Genomic DNA, 20,174 nt, shown 5'->3' with positions numbered 1-20,174 from the left:
AGTGTCTATGGCAACTGAAACAACTAATTCTTTTTAGTTATATAAAAAAAAGTACTTTAAAAAAGCAGATTAAAAAAAAAGACTAATAAAAAAATAAAAAAAAATGGGTGGAGACAGCGACGAAGAGTGTGTCTATGGCAACAGAATAAATAAATTCTTTTATTTTCTATAAAGAAGACTTTTTAGAAAGAACATGTCTTACACAAATAGTTCGCAAATATAATAGAAGTTGCAGAGATAGAGAAACAAAGAAAAGACCAATAGCAAATATAAAGAGCAAAAAAAAAGAGAAACAGGAACAACAACAAAAAAAGAAAAAAAAATAAAAAAGAAAAGTGCGTTTGAAACAAAAGACTAGACTGGTTTGATCAATTGGGTTCTAAAGCAGTATGAAAGCCGATTTGCATCTCAGTGATTACAAGAAGTATTAATAGAGACTTATATATCAAAGATATGCTGAATATCTATATAAACCATACGTTTTGTATAATTTGTTTACTCTTTCTCCTGCTTTCTTGCTACTTATTGCACTCATACTCAAACACACACACATCAACCCATTTTATTTCAAATAATTTAAGTATGTAAATTTGATATAATTTATTTTTAATTCAATTCAATTCAATTGTATAATAGCATCAATAACAATGTAATGTAAAATTAACAGTTACATTTTTACCTTTTATTATATTCTGTAGACAATGGCTATTCAAAGACGTCAACTTGCTCTTCGTCCCGTTGAGATTACAAACGAACAATTGATGGAAATTCTTTCTACTTTGAAAACTAATATGACAGCCATGGGAACCAACATGGCAGCTGACATGTCGATTGTACAAGAACAAATCGGCACTGTTGAAGATACATTGCTAAACATGAATAGCAGAATTGGTGTTCTTGCTACCAGCAGCACTGAGACAATCACTGCTATTGACAGTTTAAGCAGGGCCCCCCTCGTTTCCCCTACCAATACAATGGCTAATGTTTCTCAGCCTGCCTTCAACGCCCCGTCTGAGTTTAGCAAGAAGGCCTCTAATGATGTTTATGTGAGTATCAACGTGTGCAAAATTTTATTGATGTATTTTCTCATATATTCTATCAGGCCCATATTCGTAATCTCATGTGGGATCCCAAGCTGAAAACAAGAAATCAAGCTGATATCCTGGCAAATGAGAGTAAGCCCAGATGGAATACAAATGTTTTCTTTTACAAGTCGCCAAACAAGGAGTTGGTGGTGCGACTTCTTGAAAACTTGAAGCGCAAGTTTACCCATGAGGGATTTAGAGAGGCAGACTTGAGAGCAAGACTGCACAAAAACTTCACTAGCCGGGTTTCAAAAGCAAGAAAAACCGAAGAGGAAATAAAAGCAACAAACACTCGTTTGAGAAGGGCAGGACGTGCCAGAGATGTAAGTGTAATCTCTAAATAAATAATTTCAAAATAATATAGTTTAGTCTTGAGAATTTTAAAAATACTAATACAAAAAAACTACTATTAGAATCATACTCGCCGTTTACTTGCATACACAGACAACAAAGAAGCAATTGATCTACAAATGAAGAGAGATTGTGACTTCACGATGCAAATGGCAGCAATGTCCGATGGAGAATCTGCAGATGAAGACTTCGAGAATCGCATGAAGAGCATCATCAAGATTGTTCGGCCAGGATGGAGAAGTGACGAGGTATATTATTTTATATTAATAATTATGTCTTATTATAAAAAATATAAAGTGAAGTATTAACAAAATCATTTTAGTTCAATACTCTCATTAAACTCGTTGATGAGTATGTTATTGAAGCAATGGGGTCAAGTGCTTCTCAAATGAAGGAGAGGGTTTTCACCAGTGTGTCCAATACAGCAGTCCCAGATGACATAACCCCAAAATTTCCTCAGTGGGCCCTTAGAGACGGGTATTAAATAAACAAAAATTGCCTCTCTCTTTTTATCTATATATTACTTTTCACATACAAAATACTATCAATATATATATCAGAAATACGCGCTCTGTTTTTTTTGTTAAAGAAAAAGAAATGTAAAAGTTCACTTTATTTATTATTTAAGCATATAGCTTCTTTGGCAATGGAATTACCAGCATTTTGCTAACATTTCTACTTGTTGCAATAGTAGCTGTAGCAACCTCTAATAAGATGCGATGTACAGGTATAATGCTATGGTAGCTATCAGGAGAGAACGTGGGCAAACAAAATTCAACACCGTCATCCTCACGCGACCTATCAGAGGAAGTACGAAACCACTTGATAAATGCGAATACATGTTGATGATCATGAACCATGCGAGTCAGATGGAGATTGTGCGTGGGTGGAAGTTGGAAGGAGTGTGTAAAAAGATACTGAATCTGTCCAGCAAATCCAAGTATAATGTTTCCATTACTACCAACAAACTTTGCCTGAACAAGTGATCCGCGACTGATTGTGCTGTTGTTTGTTCCTTGATAGTGTTGACCAAGAATGTCAATTGACTTCAATTTGATGATTTGATTGTCAAGTGCTGGGCGATTATAGGACGTGTCCTGATAGCTGGCAAGGTCTGGGAGGTTGTAAGCGACTTGGTAGTATTCAAGTAAATGGAGATAGTCGGAATCATCCATTACTGATGGCTTTTTGTATTTTAGAGGAAATGTAGAAGGAGGAAGAGGCTCGTTACCCTTGGGTGGATTATAAGGATCAGTGTAGCCTTGAACGAATGCTTGCAATCTGAATGGGCGACTGGAGAGAGTGGTGACTGTGGCGGCAGGTATGGAGGTTGTAACAAGTTTAGACAGAGTGTGAATGAAGGGGATCTGGCTAGAACTTTTAAGAACAGCATTGACATAATCACCCTTATATGCATTCTGAACAAAATTTTTCATGTAGGTCGCCTCAAATCCGTCTTTGCCATTTGTCTTGAAATTCTTTAAAATACCATTGTATCGCTCAAACCCAAAGAGCCAATAACCATACACTGGTCCAAAATCACGAATGCATTCATGAAGATGGAGGTGTAGGTGCATATTGCAGGTGAGAATAGTGGCGGTATAGTCTACATTACATGCATTGCAAAACTTTTCTAACAGGCTGTGGGCAGTGGTGATCTCATCAAAAGTAATGCTGGGCTTTACGTAGTATCGGCATGCATCAACGAAATACATCCAGTTCTTGAATTGTAATGGAGGGAGAATACCATGCAACAAGAGAGGAGAATAAACCAGAACCCATGATTTCCACTCGTCCGCTTTCATGTAGCTGAAGCCCTTTCCAATTTTGGTTGTCAGTGTGGTATAATCTCTGGGTAGTACCATTGTCTCTGCAATTTTCTCCAACGAAGCAAACTCTTCAGGTCCAATTGTCTTCTCATCAATCCACCGATCCATTAATCTCTTAGACGTCCCCAGGAAAAGATTATGCATGGGATCAATGATCGTTCCACGTACTAGATCAAAGTATCCAAGGCGTTGCAACTGCGACCATCGAACACCATTTTCGACCTCCAGCTGATGCCTTTCTGAGAGTGTACTTGCATCCTTCCACTCCTCAGCATGCAACCTGCTCTCTGCACCACTGCGGATATTCCAACGAGAATAATTGAATCCATGGAAATCAACCTGGTTGCTGCTCCCTAACCGAGTAAACTGCCGGCTGCACCTGTAACAAGCACATGTGCTGTTATGCGCTGTGAATCCACTTGTCTTTCTGGCGGCTGGGATATCACATGCAACCATCAGTAGTGCAGCACGAACACTGACACCATTTGGGAATTCGTGTGTAGGAATCCGCATGCCAACATACAGCTGCTTCAAATCATCCACCAAGGGCTCCAAGTAACTATTGATCTCGTCGGTTTTTGGCTCCTTTGGACCAGGCATGAGACCTACAAGGATAATATTCTCTGGCTTGAATCTTTCATCATGGGGCAAGTTGTTGATGGCCAGATAGATAACACCAGAGGAGTGAGTGACACCATCAAAGGGCTGGAACCAGTCGATGTTAAGTGTTAACATTAGTGAGCGTGGGTCCAACACAAATGATACACCATCCTTGTCCTTCAACTCCTTCCACATCGCACCATCATAGACATCGCACAGAGTATCTACCATTTTCAACTCCTTATTCCATTGACGAATCTTGGCTTCGAAACTAGGGCGACGGAAGAAAACGCTCAATGTATTTTTAATGGATTGGTAGACATATTCACGCTTTGCAACCAAGGCACCGGAAGATATGGATTTCGTCAAATTACAGTTGCATGCAGACCTGGCACCAAGTTTTGAGGAAACACATCGAGGAGGAGCAGATACGATATCCTGATATACTATATGACAGTCTTGGCACACCACAAATTTCTTGATGCCTTTTGTAATAGCAGAAAATCCTGTTATTTTTTGTAAACCGGCAAGACTGGTTGGTAATTGAAAATCTTGGTCGTAGATTCTCAGCAGGTTGTTGATAAACTCAATCAAGACAGCAGCACCCTTATCAACAACATGACGTGAAGCAAACAGTACCGTAAAGATGGCTATGAATTGATGGACTTCATTTTTGGGCATATCAGGAGCAGCAAAAGGGTCTGTAAAAAATTAAAAAAAAATTAACACTTGATTTTTCTTTTACTCTCTTTTTCTTTTAGTTTTCTTTATGTATCTCACACTGACCTTCACTGTTGAAGTCCTCGATCTCGATCTCATTGACTTCATCTTCAACATTGTCATCGAAATCATTGTCGTCTCTGTCATTGTCAAACATTGAGGCGGCATCCAAAAAAGGTGAGTTGGCCTGACCGTCCATTGCTTCCACAGAATCGGAACGAGAGGTTGGGATTACTACAAATATGGAATATAATAGTTTATTAGTTTTTTTTTCTGCTTTCAAATAAAAAAATTCTTACCCTCAGTATCTACATCCATGTTTCTCATTGCGGCTGTGTTTCATTAAAAGTTTAAAAATAAACAACATAAATAAAAAATAAAAAATAAAAAATTAAAACGATTATTACGCAGCAAACAAAAAACCAACACTGAATATATTATACTATTCTCAAATATTCTGGTACCTTCAACTCTAGCTCTCTTATTACGATGAGTCTCAGTACGCTTTGCAGCATAAGAAGATTTCTGATGACTGTTGTGACATTTAATGCAGTGACAGTCTAAGGTGTGGGTTTGGGTAGAGGGAAACATATTGTGTATAGCTTGAATTATAAAATAAAAAAGGAAACAAGTACTACAAATACTTTATTTGATGTGATTTTATAGCAAGCCAAAAAAATATGAATTTTTTATTGTCTATCTAAACCAATAGAATACGTCGAAAATACACCCCCAACTTAAATAAAAAAAACGGCTGAGCTGAAAAAAACCCTGACATTTCCACTACCTTTCTCGTTACTTAAAGCTATAGTATTTTTTTTTATTTTTCCAGTGTCCTACCATCAATATCGGTGGAGTCAAAAGAGTGTCAACGTTTGCATTCATTAAATGGTTTCCTGCCTACCAGTCCAGTCATCACCAGCCGTTAGCTGAACAAGGCCTAGAGTTGTGGGAGAAGGGATACATGGAAGAGAAAGCTTCATGCATTGTTCCAATACAACGTCTGCATTCATGCTTCGCATTGACTACACATAAAATGTAAAATGGGACACAAAAATATTTTGTTATTCTACTGCCTAGAAAAGTAGTCACATAAAAATAAATAAATAAATACAGTGCTACTGGATTTTTTCTATTTGATCGCAGTTTATAAAAATAAGTTCAAGATTTTTTAAAAAAAGTTGGTGGTTTATAAAAAAGAGTTTGCTTTTTTTTAGAATCAGTTTGCTGCCACACAGAAAACTAATTTGCATTCTATCCTACCAAATTTGCATATTTTTTTTTAATTTACATTTTTAATTTGCGCTTTTAATTTTTACTTTAGCCTCAATTTGCAAAGCTTGTTTGCACAAAATATAAATGTAAATTGCAATAAAAGAAATCTAAATTGCATATTATTTTTTTATTTTTTGCATAGAAAAATGTTTAAGAGAATGCATAAGAAAATGTAAAAAATATAAAGAATAAAGATGCTAAAGGTATAAGAAGTGCATAAAAAAATTCAAAAAAGCACATAAAAATATAAATAATAGAGATAATATAGAAATAAGAAGTGCATAAAAAATAAGAATATTATATAAATGAATAAATGAAAGAACATAATAAATAAAATAAAATAAAATTAAAGGTTGGTTTCTCCCTCTAAGCAAGAATGGAAGAAAGATACTGCGTGTCTAATCCACCTATTACAATCTTCAACTGTCACACTCTTTACTTATTCCACAATTCTTGGTATCAATTGATTGTCAGCAGAAAGTGTCTCCCTTTTGACACCAGCCTTCACTTTTGACCAAAACTCTTCGATTAAATTAAGGAAAGGAGAGTAAGATGGTAGAAATATGCATTGGTATCCTCTTTTCTCTATCAGCTCTTGTATGGCCTTTGGATTGTGTATTGGTGCATTATCCATTACCAAGTACTTGCCTTGTTGATTACAGTGATCCAATACGTCCATGACATTTTCAATGAAATGAAGAAAGTGCTCTGATCAGGTTCTAACATGGCCATTGATCTTCTCCACTTTCTTATCCAACTTGCACTTCTTAGAGCTAACAACTGCCTGTGGTTTGCGCAAGGTGACACTGATTACACCAATTTGGGAAATAGCTTCAAGAATAGTAATGCTGACATCTCATTGCGTTGGTACTGTTGTTTTTGCTGGCTTTCCACAGGTGGATCTTCAAAAGTTGCACTTGATATGCATGTTGAAACCTTCCTCATTGATAAAGACGCAGTCTCTGACATAGTCAAAATCCAAAATGGAAAACCATTCAGTCACCTTGTCCTTTCTTAACTGAATTACCCATTCTGAATTGCGAGCTGCAGGAAGTTTCTCAAGTTTATACAGTGTTAGACAGCACTTATTCACCAAATGCTTTTGAAGGCCAGACAGAGTGATTGTCAGATCTTTAAATTTTTCTAGCAGGGCAGTGCGTGCTTCCTGAAGAGTTACAGCAACGTTGTTCTCAAAGTACACGATCAGAAAGGATGAATGTTGTTGTAAAAGCTTGGGAGGAGTGCTGACAGATCTTTTTCCTGTACTTCCAGGAAGACGTTGTTCTTCATCTTTTCTATACTGAGCAATATAGTTTTGGCCAGTACGAACATTAATGCCCATTTTTTTGGCGGCCATCTTAGCAGTCCATCCTTTTGAAAATAAAAATAGCAATTAATATTTATACACTGTCTTTATATTACTTATTTTAGCATACCGTTCTCAATAACTAACTCAAAAAGTCCTTGCACCTGTTCTGGCATGTACTTGTGATAAGTGCCTCTAGGCTTATAAGGTTTTTTCTCAGTTTTTTTCATTTTCTTCCTCCAAAGTCTCCGCATCAGAACCCTGTATACAAGTCTCCTAGTTGGTAGTTGTCTGTTCAAAATCCATCTTTATCACTAGAGTCTGGATTCCATTGCCAGAGTTGGGATAGGTTACTTTCCACTCATGAAGTACAGCATTGGTCATTGTATCTATTGTTCTTTCTTCATAATCATCAACAATGTCCATAGTAGTGGCATCAAAGATCATGTTCATTTTTTTGGTGTTGGTGTGGGTGTTGGTGTTGGTGTGTATGGGATGGGGTGTGAATGTTTATAAAGCAAATTAATATTTTTTAACAAAAAACAGACTACCTTTTATATTACTTTCGCAATAAAATATGACATCCTTTATTTTTATTTGATGTGTTTATTATCTACTGACAATCATTAAACAAATATTTTTCTAAATCTGTGCTAAGAGTATTATTTGATGTTTATATGCATTTGTTCTGCTTACAAATATAGTAAATCTATTGTAACATGGCTAGTTGTTGCTGATTTCATATCAGATTATACTTAAATTTATATTATATTGTTAATCTCTATCATTATCAGCCCTAGTATTTGGGTTATTTTTAGCCAATTGTAAGCTGTAGATATTATTCAATGGTTACTTGGTCCAATTTCATCTTATTACATGCTGTATGTAGCATATTTCACCTTTTTGTAGCTAATTGTGTATCATACTATCTCTAAACTTACAAACACTGTTAATCTCTGCCATTTTCTATCCCAATATCTGGTTCATCTTGGCTGGATTTTCTGCCATGAACAGTATTCGATGATTACTGGGCAATATAATTTTCCAGAATGTTATCTGTAATACATTAAAGCTATATTCTTCTTATCTCTCTGTTGTAGTGGTTGAAGTTGAAAAAGTTTTTAAGAGGAAGAATTGAAGATTTGAGATTAGGAACGAAGATTCGTGAGAACTTGTGTAGGTTTTGTTTATTGAGAAAGGATTTTATATCAAAGTTTTGACCAGGTTCCTACACTGAACTACTACTGCTATTTATATTGTTTTGGATTGGGAAAATTATATGACTGGGGTCAGGTAATTGATCCTATCTGAGCCTTAATCAGAGCAACATGATCTTGAGATAATTAATGTATGATTAATTATATAAATGTGTGTAGTCCCAATGAAGTATTAACATCGAAAGTAAATGTGTTTATGAGTTATAATTATGCTTATAATAATCCACTGATGTATCCCATATTATGGTGATATCATCATATGAAATATAATCACTATCATGTTTGCTAAATCTGTGTGTTAAATAATAAAGTAATTGATAGACACCTTTGACTGGAATAGCTGAAGTCTTATATTATTTCCTTCAGACTTATTCTCAATTACAGCAGTAGTCAATACTCATTTACAACACTCTCGATGAAATTGCACTCATGGTTATATAATTTTCCAGAATGTTACTTATAATACATTACAGCTATATTTTTCTTATCTCTCAAGGAAATTGCCCTCATGGTTACATCACACTGCTTATACTTGCTCTTTTTTATCTAAGCATTGAACTGTTATCTTTTTCTTAATTTTATACAGTGAATCTTGCTCAAGTATTATTGTGTTGATTTGATCATGCTTTGGAATATAACTAAATTATACTGTTATTTTTTACTATCTCTTACACAAAAATTATACATATTATGTCTCATATTTGTACTATCTTTTCTAAGCAGGTGATTTTTACTGCATTATAGTTTACTTTATCTTGGTTTTTACTAAAATAAGCTCAAAGATATGCTCTATTGTTACCCATAACTTTTTTGGAAAGTATTTTTGCTGCAAGTACAAATTTGTTTTCATAGATCAGTATAGTTACTAATTTTATGTACTCACTATTAAAGCATTTAATATCTTTTGAAGGTTTTAATATTACTTACTTACTTTAATTTTGAGTTACTATATTAAATTTATTGTGCTATGGCAAAGGTTTGGAAATAATATAAAAGAGCATTAAAAATTAATTTTCATATCAGTATATTTTTCAATTATTTTAAAAGCCATGTTTAACTTTAACAAGACCAAACAATCGACAATTCTTCCTTGCAATTCTGACTTCATGGAGACATTTGAAGGGAATACTGATAACCACGATTTAAATTACCGTCCTATTCAGACAAGGCCTGTTAAGGAAAGCTGTTCTGCCTTGGTCGAAAAACCAGTATACATGGAAGGTGTCAGCACACAAGACAAGGTTTTGGATCCTGAAGATTTGATTATGCTAGGAGATAAACCAAAGGAGAAGTGCTGCTACCAATCTTATATGGAAGAGGAAACTTTGCTGGTTCTGAAGAAGTATTTTGTTGATGAGATAACAATGGCGGAAGCAGGAAAAAGTGTAGATATGCCAAGATCAACAGCCGGTTGGGTGATAAGACGTATAAGAAGTAGACTAAACCTACCAGCTAGAAGATCCCGTATGCACAAGTATGCCTGTTTAGAAGAATATGAAAAAACACTATGCAAATATGTCAAAACTATGCTTTTACAAAAAAAACTATGAATAAACTATATGCCAGAATTTATATAAAACTTATAGCTACAATGTTCTTTCATTAAAAAAAAGCAAATATATGTGACAAGCGTAAAACAGAAATGCAAAAAATTAAAACCTATATAGATAAATTATATGACATAAGTAATATGAAACTTATAGTTATAATGTTCTTTTATTAAACATATAAAATATATACATTTTCTGGGAATTATTAGTCAAAAATAAAAATAGATTTGGTGCAAAAATAAATATAAAACTTGGTGCAATTTTCTGCCATTTCTTTTCTTAATTCACCTTTTTTGATGCATTTGGTAAATTCTATTTTTTCACCAAATCAATTTTTATTTTTGCACAAATAATATCTGGAAAAAGTGTATACCAGCAGGCAAAACACAGAAACGCAGAAAATAAAAAATAATATGCAATTTAGGTTTTGTTATGGCAATTTACATTTATATTTTGTTCAAACAAGCTTTGCAAATTGAGGCTAAAGTAAAAATTAAATGCGCAAATTAAAAACGTAAATTAAAAAAAAATACGCAAATTTGATAGGATAAAATACAAATTAGTTTTCTGTGTGGCAGCAAACTGATTCTAAAAAAAAGCAAACTCTTTTTTATAAACTGCCAACTTTTTTTAAAAAACCGTAAACTTATTTTTATAAACCGCGATCAAATAGGAAAAATCCAGTACTACTTTCCATTTACTTCTATGCTTCTAAGTGCACCAATAGAAATGAACAACACTCTTATTACTGCATTTTTTAAAAAAGAAGAACACAATTAATAGTTACATGTGACCGTCAGCGGCTTCCTATTGGACGAGCGTACTCACAACTACTCTGACAATGATATTGAAAAAAATATCCTAAAGAAGACCTATACTATATTCTTCCGTGATAGACAGTAAGGTCACGATCAGCTATTCAAATATTATTTCAATGAAAGTACAATCTACACTGACAAACAATTCTGTAGGCATTTTAGAATGAACAAAGCATTGTTTATGCAAGTTCTGGAGACTGTCAAAGACAATGATAGCTACTTTGGGCAAAAGTTAAATGCTGCTTGTAGACCTAGATTATCTTCTACCCAGAAGGTAACCATAGCTATCTGGCAGCTAGCATATGAACTTCCTGCCAGTTCCATAAAAAAACTATCTAGAATGGCAGAGTTAACTGCTCTCGAGTGTCTGAAGCATTTCTGTGCTGCAGTTGTATCTGTTTTTAGCAACAAGTACTTAAGAGTGCGAAAAAAAAAGAATGTAAAACAACTTCATGAAGGCGAATCAAGAGAGTATCCTAGAATGCTAGATTCTCTCAATTGCATATACTAGGAGTTGAAGAACTGTCTCACTGCTTGACATGGGAAATATGTTAGAAAGAAGAAGACTTCTACTGTTTTGGAAGCTGTTGCTTCATACAACCTTTAGATCTGACATGCCTTCTTTGGCTTATCTGGATCTCTGAATGATATTAATATCTTTGATCAATCTCATCTTTTTGAAAGTATAACTAATAGAAAAGATCCTGAAGTTAACTTCATTGTCATTGACAATATATATAGCTAAGAATATTACTTAACGGATAGTGTATACTCAATTTACTTGACTTTTGTTAAAAGCTTTAATGACTCTCAATCTGCAAAGCACAGAGTACATGTATATATATTGTATTATTATTTATTATACTTACTAAGCACTTATCTTCTTTTAGAACTTTGCAAAGACACAAGTCGCAGTCAGAAAGAATGTAGAGTGAGCATTCAGTATATTGCATGCATATTTTGCAATAGTTGCTAGGCCAGCAAAAATGTGGAACCAGGAAACTCTGCATGACATTGTAAATACTTACATAATCTTGCACAATATGATTGCAGAGAATAGCAGAGGAGAGAAAGAAAATGTTGGTGAAGATAGTGGAGTAGAAGGAGAATTTGTAGGAGAAAGATCTGAGATAGATACTTTATTAATTGGAATGACATCCTTGATACCCAGTTCAGAGATAGTGCTCTCAGATGGAAGCTTTGCAAGTTGTCATTCAAAAATATATAGTAATTTGAAACTATGAGCAGCACTTTCAGTTGAGATAAGATGTTATAGAAAGCCTGTGGCAAAAAAAAGAGATTTATTAATCAAATAAAGAAAAATTAAAATTACATATACATTTATTATTTTTGCTTTTGCTTTTTACAAACTAATTGCCATCACAATCTTTTTTTTTGCTGCTAATACCAAAGAAATTGCTGTTCAAATTGTTATTATTGCTGATAAATGTATTCTCTATACCTATTTCCAGAACCTCCTTCTGTAAGTCCAATATCATCTGATAGTGACAGGATCTGCAATCAAAGAAGTATCAATCAACAAAATCTTTATGTTCTGAGTCCTTTAAAGGGTGATATTTTTCTCTCTTATGGCCATTGCTACCATGACGTTAGACTACATGATCTTTTTTAGAAGTTTCTTGTGCTTACTACCCTTTGCAATACTCTCTGAATGCAATGCAATCAGCCTCTCAATGTTTTTCTCCTGCTTTCTTTTCATTATCTCTTGCTCTTTAGCAAACATTTTTTCAATTTGGTGAGCTGAAAACTCTTTTTCGTCTATATTCTTACTAATTGAGCTAGGAGCAGAGGCCACTTCCATAGAATTTCTTTCCTTCTTTTTGGCTGGGACACTTGGTTTTCATTTTGGATGTCTAGCCAAGATTCTGAAGCAGTGACAAAAATTGAACTTTGTTTTTGTCTCTATGAAGTACATATCTGCCTTTACCTCCTAAACTTTTATTTAACTATTGTGGACAGCATAATATATATTATTTATATTTTAATAAATTATATTCCATTTGTTGTTGGTGCTACTGGAATTTGAGTGCACTATAGAAGACAAAATACTGGCATACTTGTTCATACCTATATTTTAATTTGCTATAAAACAGGCCTAAAAATAAATTTTAAAGTAACCACTGCAGATACTTTAATATAAACTTTAGAAGTTTGTTTATATTTGTGGTATTTCAGGTACAAAACAATAGAAAAATAAAATATTTGATAATAGAGACATATAGAAATACTTTGAGACTGTATATAAGTTGTCCTTTATTTATAAATAAAAAGTGTCCCTTTTGATAAGAAAACACAATCTGCTCTTATCATTACGTCTTAGTTTCTTAAGGCTTTCTTCCTTTATTATATTTGGTTATTAGAGTGTATTTACTGCTTAACTAGTGTTGGTGTTACAATTATGACATCAAGTCATAAATTGCACTTCTTTAGCTCTTAGCTATTCTTTTCTCTTTTATACTAGAGCTTTAGGACTTCCTACTAAATTAGCTCCATATTGATCTGACACAGTTTACCCGGCAGTATGATATAATTATCTTAACAATCTTTAAGATATTATCTACAGTACTAACTGTAATAATTATTGGGCTGATTACTTAATCGTTTATATATATTTTATACTCACAAGATGATAGCTACTATGCTATCCTAATATGAATATGTTCTTATATGTGATAAATCCAACATCCGAGTGTCTGGATCACCACAATATTTATTTAAAAATTCATTACATACTTAAAACTTTATAAAATAAAAGTTAATCGTTTTTGAAAGGCATGTATTTTCTGAGCAATACTTTTATTTCTATAAACCACTCCATATCTTTCTTTAATTGGTTATCAAAAAAAAAATTTAATCCTGGAATAAAATCTCTTCATTGAAGAAGATTACTACATGGGTATACAAAATCTGAAAAAAAACAGGTAGTTTAGCAAGTCTGAAACGTTTTATAAAATATGCAACACCAAAACATTTAAATTGTAATATACATGTCGACGCACACACACAAATGTGTGTTTTTGTAAATAGCATACACAGGACATTTGGCCATATCGGCGCATGGACAACTTGTTATATCTCGCCGAGCTCCTAAACTTGGAAACACAAGCTGTATTGGAGAAGTTGGAATATTGTCATGAATACTTTAAAAAAAGGAAAACAGTATAGTTGTGATTGAAACCCACAGATGTACTGCCTGCAGTAGTAAAGGACTACTGCAAGCAGATACATGCAACTACATAAAACATTCTTCTTCTTCTATTTGTCTATCTATCTTTCCATAGTTCTTGGATATAAATAGCTTTACATCTATATATCTAAAATCAATCAAAATTTGCAGCATCATGTGATATACAAATTTGCCTATAAAACATCTATTCACATCTAAAATCTAGCACTTTTACTGTAATGTGCAAGAAGTCACACAATAAGATAATAAGATAGAATAAAATATGAAGATAAAGATAATGTTTATTTGTGATAATATTTGTGATATTTATATTAATTTATAAGATGCCGCAGTATCCTAGATTCTAGCTAAGTCCTTTTGCTGCGGTATCTTGCTGAGCAATGGTTGACTTCTTCTTCTTGGCCTTACTCACCCAACTACTGCAGTTGGAGTAGTTGTTCCTGATTGGGTAGGATTGGAACTGAGTGTCAATTCCAATCCGCTCCTGATATTACTATGTCACATGATATACCGAGATATTAACGCTTTGAATTTATTTTACAAACTATTGCCAAAAAACTTATACAACTATCAAACCAAACTCTAACTTTGAAAAAAAAACCAAAAAATAAAGTGCCATCTACTCAACGTTGTTGTGCTGCTTGCCATATGCTTGGACATAGCAGAAGTACTCATAAGCAATGTTTCATGAACCCAAAGAACATTTCTCTCCACATTCCTCAAAAGAGAACTAATGTAGATGAATATCCTGCAGAAAGTAGCCGAAGTAACTATTTATTTATACACTTATGCGTATTACTGCAAGTATTATATATATTTTTTAATAATAAATGTGTTTATAAAAAAATAGCTGCTGCCTTGAGAATAAGATGTGAGCCTGTCCAAGACCAAAATTTGGACATAGAAACATCGACTTCTATTTCAGTTTCTGAGTTGACTGAATTTTCACTTGCAAATGAGACTATTACTGAAGTTCTTGAAGCAGTCATGGAAGAAGAGATTGAGGAGACTTCATCCGATAAAGAAGTGACTGGAAGAGAAGAAGAAGTCGAGGAGATTTCAACTGTGGATAGAGGATCAATTTTACCTCATTGTTCTCACTGTAACAGAACTGATCATTGCCAAATTACAAGCAGATCTTGTCCAAACAATAACAGTAGCAGAGCAAGAGGATCTAGAAATCGAGGCAGAGGCTTGAATAATATTGTCTGACTTCCAGCTATTTCAGAACCAGCAGTTGATAACAGGGGAGATATAGATATTGAGTGTCAATTTTGTGGGGCAATGATGTGGGCACATGAAAAAAACAGTCGTTCTTCTTTAAGAAGCCCCACGTTCTCTATGTGTTGTAACAAAGGAAAGCATGTTCTCCCCCAAATTGAGCCAACACCTACAGGAATTGCTGAGCTTTTGAACTATAGAACACGTAATGGAAAGAAGTTTCTTGAAAACATTCGAAGCTATAATAGTACAATGAGCTTTACTTCTTTGGGAGCTAAAATTGATATCTCTGTTGGCAACAATATCAATGGGGCATACAACTTCCGGATTCACAAAACAATTTGTCATAGAATTGGATCTATTTTGCCAGTGACAGAATCTGATATCGCTCACCCAAAATTCGCTCAGATCTATATTTATGATAGTGCTGCTCAGATAGATCAAAGACAGTACCATTCCCCACAATTGGAGAGAAGTGTTTTGGAGAAGATTCAGTCCATTCTTATGGAAACAAATCCATTCGTACATCTCTTCAGAACAATGGATCAAATTTCTTGGGAAAAGAAACAATCTATAGATCTCATTTTGCGTTTAGTAGCTGAGGGGCCTTGGGATCAAAGACAGTACAATGCTCCACCTGCAAGTGAAATAGCAGTTCTTATTATGAATAATGAAGAGGGTACTTCAAGAGACATTGTGCTGCACACCAGAGCCAACTTCCAACAGAACATCAATGAGTACCACTGATCTTATGATGCTTTATACTATGTGCTACTCTTTCCATATGGTGAAGATGGTTGGACCATTGATGCCAGCTCGTTGTCAGGAGAGTATGTCACAGTAATGCAATGGTACTCAAACCGTTTGATATATTGACGCAACACACAGCACCTCCTCCATCTTTTTGGCTGTCTCTTTCAACAATATATTGCTGATATATATGCTCAAGTTGAGTACAATCGGCTGCACTTCATCACCAGCAATCAAAATCGTCTCCGTGTAGATCTTTATAGTGGAATTCAGGATGCTATTATCTATAACGATTGTAATCTTGCAAATCTTGGAAAGAGAGCTATTCTTCTATCTTCCTTTATTGGTAGCCCCTGGTATATGGCTCAACTTTATCAAGATTCAATGAGTATTGTGCGTCGTTTTGGCAAGCCTGATTTGTTCATAACTTTCACTTGCAATTCAAAGTGGCCAGAAATCACAAATTTCCTATTGGCTGGGCAAAAAGCTAATGACAGACCGGATCTTTGTTCTCGGGTTTTCAATATGAAGTTTAAAGAGCTCATGATTGATCTTACAAAAAAAATATTCTGGGGAAAGTTTTGGTCTTTATATATGTCATTGAATTCCAAAAGCGCGGACTTCCTCATGCCCACATTCTTTTGATTTTGCAACCACAAGATAAACCAAAAACAATAGAAGATTTTAACAGAATAGTTTTGGCTGAAATCCCAGATCCTGAAACTGAGCCATTGGCATATGAAACAGTAAAAAAATGCATGATGCATAGCCCATGCGGAAAGAAATATCCAAAAGCACTATGCATGAAGAATGGGATCTGTTCAAAGAATTATCCTAAAAAGCTTTGCAATGAGACTAGCAATGGTGGGAACGGATATCCTATTTATTAATGCAGTCGAAATGGAAGAGTTATTAGAAGAGGACCAAAGATCATGGATAATGGATGGGTTGTTCCACACAATAGATACATATGTGCAATATACAATGCTCATATAAATGTTGAGATTAGCACCTCTGTTTCTGCCGTAAAATACCTCTACAAATATGTATATAAAGGACATGACCGTGCAATGGCCCGTGTGCAGCCTACACTCACCAATTCTGCTCCACAACAACAACAAGAGCATGTAAACAAAGTTAATGAGTTTCTTGATACTCGGTATATCTCCGCTTCTGAAGCATGCTGGAGAATATTTTCTTTTAAGCTTCATCAAGAGTATCCCAGCCATCAACGACTTTCAATCCATCTGGAAAATGCCCAACCTGTATATTATAATCCATCTTCTAACCCAGAGGATGTTGCAAATTCCAGAAAAAACACTACTTTAATGGGATATTTTGACTATAATGCTACACACCCATCATCTGAAAAGTTCTTTACGTCGACTTTCCTTCTCTTTATATATGGAATACAAAAGAACGAAAATGGACAGCACGTAAGAGGTTTGATAAAGGAACGATTGGCAGAGTTTACACAGTGTCTCCGAGAGATATTGAAAAATATTCGTTACGATTACTGCTGCATAATGTTAAAGGGGCCAAAAGCTTTGAAGACATACGTACAGTAGAAGGATGTGTGTATGAAACAAACCAAGCTTCATGTTGTGCTCTGAGATTACTTTTGAATGATGATGAGTGGAGTAACTGTATGGAAGAGGCAGCAGCTCATCAGATCCTATTTTCTTTACGAAGACTATTTGCTATTCTTTTGATTTTCTGCGCAGTATCAGATTCTTTCTCTTTGTGGCTTGCTCATCGCGATTCTATGATTGAAGATTATCTGCATTTGGCAAGAGAAAGTAGTGGAATTCCTGTGTTAGTCCCCACACAAGATATGTTTGACAGATGTTTATGGGATATCGAAAGTCATCTATCTGCCAACTCTATGTCTCTCATGTTGTTCACTGGATTTGTTCTTCTACCAATGCCTGACATCCAGCACTTTAGCTCAAATGGGCAAGATGTTCAAGTCATCATACAAGAACAAGAAGATTTATGCAATCAAGCCCAGCTTTTGCCAGATCCAGATACACTGACATTCAATAATTCACAAAGACGTGTCTATACAACAGTATTAAGTGCAATTGAAGAAAACGTGGGAGCCTCAAGATTGTACTTTGCCGATGGTCCAGGTGGGACGGGAAAGACATTTGTCTTTAATGCCTTGCTTCAAATAACTCGCCAACAAGGAAAAATTGCTCTTGCAGTAGCAACAAGTGGAATTGCTGCATTGCTGCTAGACGGTGGGCATACAGCACATTCCAGGTTTAAGATTCCAGTACAAGTTGATCTTAACTCCTTATGCTCCATCAACGCAAACTCGCAAACGGCACAACTTATTAGAAGAACGGAATTGGTTATCTGGGACGAAGCTTCTATGATTAGTAAAGATGTTTTTAATACTGTAAGCAGATCCATGCAAGATATAATGAAGGCTGTCGATCCATTGCTTGAAAACATTTCATTTGGAGGGAAGTTGTTTGTCTTTGGAGGCGATTTTCGGCAGGTCCTTCCTATTATACCCAAGGCAACAAGAGCTCAGGTTGTAAGCCAATGTATCAAGAAAGCATCTGCATGGAGAAATGTAAAAACCTTGCGGCTTACAACAAACATGCGAATTGCCCAAGCAAATAATGAACAAGAAACATTAGAGCTTAGGGAATTTGAAGCATTTCTCTTGCAAGTTGGTAGTGGTTCTGCCCACACAACAGGCGGTGATGACACCATCCCAATTCCGCCCCATATGTTACTTTCTGGATGTAATTCTGCTGATCTGGCCAAAGCAGTTTTTCATGATCTCTCCTCTAATGCAGCCAACCCTCATTTTCTCATGGGCCGTGCTTTGCTTACTCCTAAGAATAAAGATGTCAATAAACTCAATGATATTCTTCTGAGCCAGTTTCCTGGAGAGGCACAAGAGTTTAAGAGTGTTAACCAGTGAATTGATGAAGATGGTCAGTTGACATATTCAGTTGAGCTACGAAATACCATTGATCCTGGATCCCTACTACCTCACTCACTGTCCTTAAAAAAAGGATGTCCTATCATGCTTCTTCACAATCTTGACCCAAAAAACGGCCTCTGTAATGGTACACGCCTGATTTGCAACTCTTTTGGAACATCTGTCATCAGAACAACAATTGTGACTGGATCCAATGCTGGGCAAGTATCTCTTATTCCAAGAATAAAGCTTAATCCATCTGGATCAAATGGTGAAATTGAATTCCAGCAGTTCTAATATCCAGTTCGTCTTGCATTTACAATGACAATAAACAAGTCACAAGGTCAAACTCTTGAGAGCGTTGGATTATATCTCCCTGCCCCAGTATTCTCCCATGGCCAGCTGTATATTGCTCTATCCCAGGTCAGAAAACCTTCTACAATCAAAATAATGCTTGATACACCAGCAAATTCCAACGAAACGGCAAATACTGTATTTACAGATAATGTTGTATTTAAGGAAGTCTTTGACATTTAGTAAAAAATTATATATAATATACACTATAAACTTATCTAACCAATTTTTTTTGAATAATAAAACATTTATAGATATCCTTTCTTTTCATATAATTCACTCAAATAAAATGTTCCTATTAATTGTGCTACACGGTACTTAGACTTCCAATAGGGAAGGGTTTTATATTAACTTCCGGTAGGCTCTGCCCCCCCCCCCCTCCCCCCCCCCCCCCCTCCCTGTCAGAGAGGGGAGTCCATGGGGCCCCCCCGAATATATCTTTAAAAAATTACAAAATTAACACTCCAAAAGTCCGCAGATATTAGTTTCTAAAATCCCTTCCAGTGTTCTACCAAAATATTCATTTTTTTTTAATTTTTATTTTTAATATTTTTTGTGTGTTGTAATTTCATACTGTTCTTTTTTGGCTGTAAAATTACACTACCATCCCTTTCTCTTGCTATGAAATTATAAAATTGCTTTTATTTTCTTTATGTTTTACACTTCTTTAATATAAATGTAAGTTGCACTAAAAAATATTAATATGAAAATTAATATAATATTGAATAAGATATAGATATTTTTAAAGTTTGTCTCTCTTTAAAATAAATAATTTACATATTAACAGTATTTTTTATATGATGTAAATATAAATGGAAAAGCAATTATTCACTTGATGTATTCAAAGCAAAAATATTTCAAGAGGAAAAAGCATAGGTTGTTATTTCATTTTTATTGCAGCAATATTTTTGTATAATTTCTTCCTTTCATATAAACGGCTATTTTATTT

At 34.7% G+C, this 20,174-nt stretch overlaps 6 protein-coding genes across 6 annotated transcripts; 3 read left to right on the top strand and 3 right to left on the bottom strand.

Moving 5' to 3' along the window:
* Nucleotides 1-389: 389 nt before the first annotated feature.
* On the top strand, nt 390-1,920 carry PHYBLDRAFT_62169 (hypothetical protein; the record flags this gene model as incomplete). The annotated part of the gene is given in 8 exon segments (XM_018440917.1): nt 390-424; nt 637-649; nt 699-833; nt 884-894; nt 905-1,046; nt 1,103-1,408; nt 1,499-1,684; nt 1,759-1,920. 8 exon segments carry the CDS (start codon nt 390-392, stop codon nt 1,918-1,920), a joined length of 990 nt encoding a protein of 329 aa, XP_018297107.1.
* Nucleotides 1,921-2,059: 139 nt separating this feature from the next.
* On the bottom strand, nt 2,060-5,176 carry PHYBLDRAFT_164148 (hypothetical protein; the record flags this gene model as incomplete). The annotated part of the gene is made up of 5 exons (XM_018434954.1): nt 2,060-3,432; nt 4,120-4,566; nt 4,652-4,819; nt 4,885-4,917; nt 5,050-5,176. The coding sequence occupies 5 exons, from the start codon at nt 5,174-5,176 to the stop codon at nt 2,060-2,062; spliced, it is 2,148 nt and encodes a 715-aa protein (XP_018297106.1).
* Nucleotides 5,177-6,572: 1,396 nt separating this feature from the next.
* Nucleotides 6,573-7,619, bottom strand: PHYBLDRAFT_141120 (Homeodomain-like DNA binding domain-containing transcription factor; the record flags this gene model as incomplete). Its single annotated transcript, XM_018430531.1, has 4 exons — nt 6,573-6,708; nt 6,778-7,231; nt 7,297-7,366; nt 7,482-7,619. 4 exons carry the CDS (start codon nt 7,617-7,619, stop codon nt 6,573-6,575), a joined length of 798 nt encoding a protein of 265 aa, XP_018297105.1.
* Nucleotides 7,620-9,432: 1,813 nt separating this feature from the next.
* Nucleotides 9,433-9,933, top strand: PHYBLDRAFT_164146 (hypothetical protein; the record flags this gene model as incomplete). The annotated part of the gene is made up of 1 exon (XM_018434953.1): nt 9,433-9,933. The coding sequence occupies one exon, from the start codon at nt 9,433-9,435 to the stop codon at nt 9,931-9,933; it is 501 nt and encodes a 166-aa protein (XP_018297104.1).
* A 1,704-nt stretch (nt 9,934-11,637) lies between these two features.
* On the bottom strand, nt 11,638-12,573 carry PHYBLDRAFT_164145 (hypothetical protein; the record flags this gene model as incomplete). Its single annotated transcript, XM_018434952.1, has 4 exons — nt 11,638-11,755; nt 11,780-11,949; nt 12,160-12,170; nt 12,402-12,573. The coding sequence occupies 4 exons, from the start codon at nt 12,571-12,573 to the stop codon at nt 11,638-11,640; spliced, it is 471 nt and encodes a 156-aa protein (XP_018297103.1).
* A 2,034-nt stretch (nt 12,574-14,607) lies between these two features.
* PHYBLDRAFT_62173 (hypothetical protein) lies at nt 14,608-16,575 on the top strand (the record flags this gene model as incomplete). Its single annotated transcript, XM_018440918.1, has 5 exons — nt 14,608-14,725; nt 14,810-15,061; nt 15,179-15,823; nt 15,870-16,010; nt 16,130-16,575. 5 exons carry the CDS (start codon nt 14,608-14,610, stop codon nt 16,573-16,575), a joined length of 1,602 nt encoding a protein of 533 aa, XP_018297102.1.
* Nucleotides 16,576-20,174: the final 3,599 nt, after the last annotated feature.

The sequence above is a fragment of the Phycomyces blakesleeanus genome (assembly GCF_001638985.1).
Source record: "Phycomyces blakesleeanus NRRL 1555(-) unplaced genomic scaffold PHYBLscaffold_3, whole genome shotgun sequence".
Taxonomy (NCBI): domain Eukaryota; kingdom Fungi; phylum Mucoromycota; class Mucoromycetes; order Mucorales; family Phycomycetaceae; genus Phycomyces; species Phycomyces blakesleeanus.
The sequence above is the reverse complement of the archived record's forward strand: the minus strand, read 5'-3'. Positions and strand labels throughout refer to the sequence as shown.